The sequence below is a fragment of the Clupea harengus genome, chromosome 15, assembly GCF_900700415.2.
Source record: "Clupea harengus chromosome 15, Ch_v2.0.2, whole genome shotgun sequence".
Lineage (NCBI taxonomy): Eukaryota > Metazoa > Chordata > Actinopteri > Clupeiformes > Clupeidae > Clupea > Clupea harengus.
In genome coordinates, this window is record NC_045166.1 from 23360359 (window position 1) to 23368179 (window position 7821).

General features: G+C 42.9%; 1 protein-coding gene across 2 annotated transcripts; it reads left to right on the plus strand.

The window, feature by feature from the left end:
• Nucleotides 1–393: 393 nt before the first annotated feature.
• hey2 (hes-related family bHLH transcription factor with YRPW motif 2) lies at nt 394–4897 on the plus strand. Of its 2 annotated transcripts, none has more exons than XM_031581985.2 (5): nt 394–1273; nt 1667–1745; nt 1836–1919; nt 2169–2250; nt 3004–4897. In XM_031581985.2, the coding sequence occupies exons 1-5, from the start codon at nt 1191–1193 to the stop codon at nt 3768–3770; spliced, it is 1095 nt and encodes a 364-aa protein (XP_031437845.1). In that variant the 5' UTR covers nt 394–1190; the 3' UTR covers nt 3771–4897. The 2 variants fall into 2 exon arrangements, with proteins under 2 accessions (XP_031437845.1, XP_012684929.1); XM_012829475.3 differs by having other exon boundaries at nt 395–1273; nt 3001–4897.
• Nucleotides 4898–7821: the final 2924 nt, after the last annotated feature.

The window sequence follows — 7821 nt, forward strand, 5'->3', positions numbered from 1 at the left end:
GAGAGAACTTGTGTATGGTGTGTGCTTATTTGCCTTGTTGCTTTGTTTGTTATTGTGGTTTACACTTCATTTGTCTAATGTCACACCACTCTGTTTTCTGAGACGGAGATGAGACACATACTTACGAAATTTGTACCTCAAAAACAAGACAATTGACGAGCTTTAAACATGAGGCATTTTGTTGAGATTAATGTGGTAAATGCCTGGTATTCATTCCATGCCCCCAAAAAGAAATCCCGTTCCACAAAGGGTCATTCTTTTTTTAAGAAAACCTGTTCAGTGTTTCTTAGGATTTCTTTAAAACCCAAACTGAAGGCTCAATAATTCTCCTTAATGAAGACCCTTAGCCGTCCAAGAAGCTGTGCTCCTAGCTTCTTTCTCAGCGGCTGCTCCAAGCCCGTCTTGGCAACTGTCCTTTAGCACTGGCTGTACAGTGTTAATTGGGTCTTTTTGGTGTGCCATAGGAGGTCAGCTCAGCCAAAGTCCAGGTGCGAGGCCACCCTTTGATAACCGGGCAGACTTGACACCAAGCGTGAATAACGGCACTATTTTCTGCCAGCGTTGATGACGTCCTATAGATAAAAATACCATTCGGACTTTTAAGAATAAAAAATAACGATTAAAATGTAAGAAATGTTGAATAATTTAATTGTACAATCTAGAGCACTGAATAGATCCATCTGACGCGCCTTAGTTTAAGAGTGATAGAGAATTTTCTTTTCAGTATTCTTATCCGTGAAAACACTCCTGATGACTTTTAACTCTCTAAGGCTACACTTTTGCAAACAAACTCATTCTAATGTGTGTTTTCATTACCCGGTTTATGCAATATTGCCGCCTTTAACATGGTCGACTGTCTCATAGCATGTTTCTCACGCTTCTTCAGAGCCCACGGCCATGTTTTACTCGAGCGCTAAAACTGGGAAGAGTCAATCATCAGGGGAACTTCAAGAGCGCCGGTGCTGGAAAGGCACGGTGGCTCACACACAGACTGCGAGGCTCGGGGCGTGTTTTTTTTCTGCTGTGGGTGTTTCCCAAGCCGGCCGTGGGCGGCAACGCTCCCGCTCCTGCGACTGAGGCTCCAACGGTTCGTGGGAAAGAAGTTCAGAGGGATTTGTAGTCACTAAGCAAGGGCTACCTGTGCGCACAAGCACCGCCGAGGACACGTTGAGGAAAAACCCATTATCACGATGAAGAGGCCTTGTGAGGATACTACTTCTGACAGCGACATGGATGAAACCATTGATGTTGGCAGCGAAAACAATTATTCTGGGTATGAGCGTATAAGAGCAACCTTGTCATCTATAATTCTCTACGCTTTTTTTTTATCTCTATGCGTGGAATTTAAAGAGGAGACCTTTTCCTAAAAAAAGAAAAAAAAAGTTCAGTTTGAGATATCATCTGTTTAAACTAAAAAAATTGGTGAATCTTTATTTGATTAAAATCTCAGAGCAATTCAATCAGTTATTTAATTATTCATCTTTCTGTTTGTGTTGCGATTTAAATAGTAATTTTTAAACTTGCGTAGGACTATATATTTTAGTCTTTGAATCTCTTTCATTTACAGGCGTATTAGATTAGTCATGCAATATTCCCAGCTGACGTGCTGGAGAAAGTGTGTCAGTGTGTAAACAGTAAATTGATATCAAACATGTTTGCCCCCCAGGCAAAGTAGCGGTTCATTCATAAGATGCAGTTCACCCACAACAACTACCCAAGTTATGGCCCGGAAGAAAAGAAGAGGGGTAAATATTTGCTTTGTACAATTCTCACCATCCTTGTTTATTTAGCTGAGTTTATTGGGTTTATTCGTATAAAATGTTTGCTTATTTTAGATCATCGAGAAGAGACGGAGAGACCGAATAAATAACAGTTTGTCTGACTTGCGCCGTCTGGTCCCAACAGCATTTGAAAAACAGGTGAGTTACAACATGCGAGGCTTTGGTTACTTGTTGCTTCCTTTGTTTAGTGTAACTTTTGTTAAACATTTTATTTATTTTCAAGCACTTGAGACGAATATGTATTTTTACGTTACAACGTGCAAGCTCCTCCATAGCATCCGCATGAGTTATGAGTTATGAGTTGACATTATTAACAGTGAAATTAAATATAAAAAAAAACTAAACTTTTGTGCACCCTCTTGTTCTTCCTCTTGTCTATGCCTTCAGGGCTCTGCCAAATTGGAAAAAGCGGAAATATTGCAGATGACAGTGGATCACCTAAAGATGCTCCAAGCTACCGGCGGCAAAGGTAAGGAGTTAATTGGTTTCTAACTCAGCTGTACTCCACAGCGAAACCCGAGCGAGCAGCCCCCTACCTTTGACAAGATTAAAGCAGTGGAAATCAATGCTAATGGCAGGATTGAACTCGTGGGAAAGCGCTGTCGGGACAAAAGAAGCACTTGACCCTGGGATTGTGTTTGCTTTCATAAACCCGTGGGAGGGGAGCGGGCCGCATTCACTGGCCGCCCTGTTGAGGGGGCGGAGGGCGGTGGTGGTGTGTGTGAGTGAGGGGGGGCTTGTTTGGGGTTTCCAGAGAGTGTAAAAACTGGTGCACTGGAGAGACAAAACAAACATGCAAACATCCCCGAACACAAAAAAAACAGGCCGTTACGCTTGCTTCTGGCTCCCCCGCCCCCGGGGGTCTCAGTGCGCTCCTGACAGCCAGAGGCCCGCGTGTCCGAGCGTTTAATCACTGCGCTATCGCAAACAGCTGTTGGCCTCATTAAAGCTGGTTAGAGACAAGCTGTATTTATAGGTACATGGCATTCAACTCCTCTCCTACTCTGTTTCCCCCTACTCATCTCTTTCCCTGTTTCTCCCTCACTATACCTTTCTCTGACTTCCTTGCTCTCACCATACCTCTTTCTGTCATACTCTTAACCCCTCCCTCTTCCCTCCCTACCTGTTGTCTTGTCTTTACCTTTCCATCTGTCTCTCCATCTCCTCTCTGTGAGATGTGGAAAATGTGAAAATTGAATTCCCTTTCCTCCTGTTTCAGCAGGGTATTTTGACGCTCATGCCCTGGCTATGGACTTCATGAGCATCGGCTTCAGGGAGTGTCTGACTGAGGTGGCCCGCTACCTGAGCTCCGTGGAGGGCCTGGAGTCGGGGGACCCTCTACGTGTGCGCCTGGTGTCCCACCTGAGCAGCTGTGCGTCCCAGAGGGAGGCGGCCGCCATGACCAGCTCCATGGCCCACCACCACCACCACCACCCCCAAGCTCTGCACCCGCACCACTGGGCCGCGGCGGCCGCTGCAGCCGCCCTCCACCCTCTCCCCGCCGCCTTCCTCCACAACGGACTCCCCCTGTCCCCGTCCGAGGCGCCCTCCGGCAGGCTCTCAGAGGTCCCCCAGCGGGGCTCAGCGCTGCTCACCGCCACCTTCTCCTCCTCCTCCTCCTCTTCCTCCTCCTCTTCCTCCTCCTCCGCCACTTCCTCGCACTCCGACGCCACTCTCAGGGCGCCCTCTACGGGCAACGTGGCGCCCTGCATGCCCCCGCAGATCTCCACCTCTCTGCTGTCGCTTTCGGCCACTGTGCACGCCGCTGCTGCGGCCGCCGCAGCCCAGACCTTCCCCCTCTCCTTCCCCGGGGGCTTCCCTATCTTCACACCCGGCCTGACTGCCGGCACGTCCAGCAGCCACGCCACACAGGCCCACAGGTCCTCCATTTCCAGCAGCACATCCACGTCCCAGCAGACCGGCAGCAGCAGCGGTAGCAGTGGCAGTAAACCGTATCGGCCTTGGGGGACTGAAGTGGGAGCCTTTTAAGTTTGTCGCAAAAAAAGAAAGTGTTCTTCCCCGCCCCGAGTGCTTGGTGTGGTTGGAAGTCTTCCACACTTTGTAGATAAAGGACGGGGTTTTTTTTTAAATCAAATGCCTATGAACTTGTTTGTGTGTTTGTTTGTTTGTTTTCTGGTCTACAAGTTTGTTTGTTTTTTTTATCTTGTGACGGCGACATCAAAAACATGAGCAAGTTGACCCCTGAGGAGTGAGAAAATCCCCAGATGTTTTTTTTTTTTTTCTTCAAATGTTTCACACTACAGAGGACATATTTGAATCATAGCAAAAGGGTTATATTACTACAAATTGCCTCTCAGTTACTGAGATTTCTGACAGAATCGGTTGCTCTCCATTTGTTCCAGTGTTTGGTGGACATTTCTCCCCACCTAAATCGATTTCCCCTGGGTCATACCCATGTTCTTGTGAGTTAAGAGGCAGCATGGCACCAGTCAGTTTTCACAGCATGAAAAGATACCCTGATGTATTTTTTTATTTTTTTTATTAAGCTTGGCCAGATAGACTTTTAACTGTAGTGGGCATTACGTTGTTAATACTTAGCACTCTGTTGTCTTGCATTGAACACACACATGTTGCACAATCTGTGTTGTGTTTTAAGGGAAGACAACAAATATCTTAACGACAAACCAAAGTATTTTTTTTGATAATCAGCTGGCTACAGTATGAATCAATTCAGTGTGTTTTTGTTAACTAAATCATTTAACTAACAAAAGGAAAGTCTGTAAATATGTATATGTTTGGTAAAGATAAAGTAGAATTTATATTGAAATTAGAGAAAAACTTTTATATCGGTATGCACTTCAATAACTGCTGTTTCGGATGGGACAGGAGCTTTTCCATCAAAACACTAAAGTTATAACAAAACTTACAGACCCACAAAGAAAAGTAAGCACTCTTTTATTTTGTTTTTTTTTCTCCAACATTTTTTCCTGTTCAACGATACTACTGTACTTGGTTTTTAGTTTTTTTTTTTGCATTTTTGCAAAAAAAAATGATATATATATATATAGTACCCTGTTTCTGTTAAATGTAACAGTTTTCTATGCAAACAAAAACCACTCCAGATGTCACTGATTAAATATGATGTTTTTTTGAAACTGTGGGCAGTTTGGAGCGCATCATTCTTCTCTTTTGCTTTCACCACATCTGAGCAATTAAGCTGGTCCTGGAATGCCAAGAGGGCGAGGGGATGGTGGGCCCAGTAACCGACATATTGTCTGCTGAAGGAAATCATTTGCTGGTTCCTGTGTGTTGTTTAAATTATGCAAAGAAAGAAGGAACTGCCAGTGGGCCACACAAACAAATGCAATTGTATCTGTCATTCTGGAATGTAAAAACGAAGACCAAAGACAAAAAAAAGTCTGCTCCCAGACGCCGAGCTTGTCTTTGAAATTGAAGCTAAAGTCAGTCACTTTTCAGAGGAGTTTGGTTGTGTTGTCTTAACAGCATAGAAAACATCTCTGCCTCTTTCTCTGTCTCTTAAATTTATAGTTCTCTATAGTTGTTCTTTGGCAGGGATATTTGTTTGCCCGTGTTATTGTTGTCATTGTTGTTGTTGTTTAGACTTTGGCAAGATTTATGTGAAAAGGGCAAAAAACAGAACAAATCTTTCAGTTCAGATCTGATACAACGCTACCATCATTTAAATAACAGAAGCACCCTGTGGGCAGGGATAGAGGGAAGACGTGTGCAGGCATTTTTTATTTTTTTTTTTTACTTTTTTTGTCTCAAGCTAACCCCAAGCTCGGCAAGGTAGGCGTTCGACATGAAAGCCAAAACAACACTGGTCACACATCACACACCCAAGATGGGCCCAGTCTTTCTGCCACCCCCACGAGCCTAATCCACCTTCTTTATCCCCGGGGGTCTGTTAGAAAGATTTACATTAGTAAATCACTGTCACACCATTAAATTCCTTAAGAGTAAAAAAGTATCAGCATTTCCAAGTGAATGGGGATTACTCCAAACGGCGGCCGCTTGCCCATCGACAATCATGGGAACAGTGCTCGCCCGTAAATCCGCCGGTTATCTGCTTTAGTCCGCCTGGTTCTCACGCCGGAGCTCTGGCTTTGAAGTGGCCGTCATAAATCAGGAGCACACATGATCCCCCCCCCCCCCCTCCCCCAAAACCCCTCTGTTCATGCCTCCCCTGCTTCCCAGCCAGACCCTGACCCTGAAGCATCACATAGGCAGTGGCATGAAAACAGTTAATGCACCTTGGAAAATCATCCTTTATTATTTGTCTTTGAACAGGAAATGTTCTAATGTTGGTATTACCATTACAATGCCTTTAAAACAATATCATTATTAGTACTAAGAAATTTGAGATTATTGTATTTCAACTTACAAAAAGGTATGAGGATATTTGTCAAAAAATTAATAAAATGTACTAAAACACTGGTGTGATAAGATGACATTACCAGATAAAAAGACAAATGTTCTTATCGTACCCCCTAAAAACAGATCATATCTGATGTATTGTCCCTTGGAATTAAAAATATCTTGAGACTATGTGAATAACGAACAATGTTATGAGGAAATTTGGGGATTACTGTCAGAGGCTTGTAAAGGCTTGCAAAGCATGGATATCACTCTGCAAATAATATATTCACCAAGCTACTATCTTGTGTTTAGCAAAACAAAAAGACCTCTGCCACAGTCATTGAAAAGCCATGCTCTGGCACCAGACCATGTCTTCTGTGTTTGTTTTTGTTGTATATTCACGTGAAGTCATTTGGAAAAGCTCCAAACTACCGACAGGGCTGTCATTCACTTGGCTTCTGAAGTACTCAAGCTGCATCCACTACTGCATTGGGTTGCTCAAAGATCGCCTCTGCATTAATATAGCTTATCCAACATATTATGGGGACTAAATAAACATACAGAGATAAAATGTTAGAGTAATAATAAGGTTTTAATAATGGGTTTTACACACCACTAAACATGTATTAATAGGAAATATGGAACTACACACCATTAAATAAGAACTCTGATGTTTTTTAACCTGGGCCCTATTTTCCCATCTTTTTGGGTCCAAATTTTTACTAGGGCCAAAAACTATCAAAATCAGTCCAATATTGAGTTATACTACTACTATAACCAGCAACCGCAAAATGGCCATACAATGTAATCCTATGGGGCAAGCATCCGTGTCAAAACAGCTTGTTTTTGCCACAAAAAGGCTCATAAGGTTATTATAAGTGTCTGAAAACATGGAAAGGATCTGTTTCTACAGTCATTAGTTCTTCAGGACTGGAAGAAGAGAAAGGTGAACTAATGACTGTAGAAACATTTTCTACAGTTTCTTTACAGTTATTGAGGTAAACAGATACCGGTCTATCTCTGTAGGGATCCTTTTCAAGTTGGCAGACACTTAGTATATGGTATGAACCTGTTCAAAGCAATTCAGTTTAATAAAATTATGAAATATGAAATATATTCTCTGGTTAGGTGCAAATATTAGCAACCACTAACATTATTACAGCTCAAATATAAATAACTAAATAAAATATATATCAAAAAGCTTTCATGGCTGTTCTCGCTGAATGTATTTATTCCTATTGACAGTTTAACAGAGTCAATGGCACTGAAGACCATCTAGGTTATTAAATAACCTGGGGGGCGACAGTGGTACAGGAGGTAGAGAAGTCGTTTAGTAATCAGAAGGTTGCTAGTTCGATTCCCTGTCGAAGCGTCCTTGAGCAAGACACTGAACCCCTAATTGCTCCTGATGTGCAGTGTGCCATCAGTGTAAAATGTGTATACATTCGAAGTTGCACATATGTAAGTCGCTTTGGATAAAAGCGTCTGCTAAATGACTAAATGTAAATGTAAATGTAAACGTTTTCATGGAAGTTCTCAACAGTGTCAAACAGGGGCAAAACAAAGTGAGACACCCCCCTTGTGGTGATACTCAGGCAACACATGCAGTCCACACAAAATCAACACATTTTCACCCCTCACCAATGATCTTTGCTTTGCAGCTCTAAAAAGTGTATATGAGAACTGCTATTTGACACTA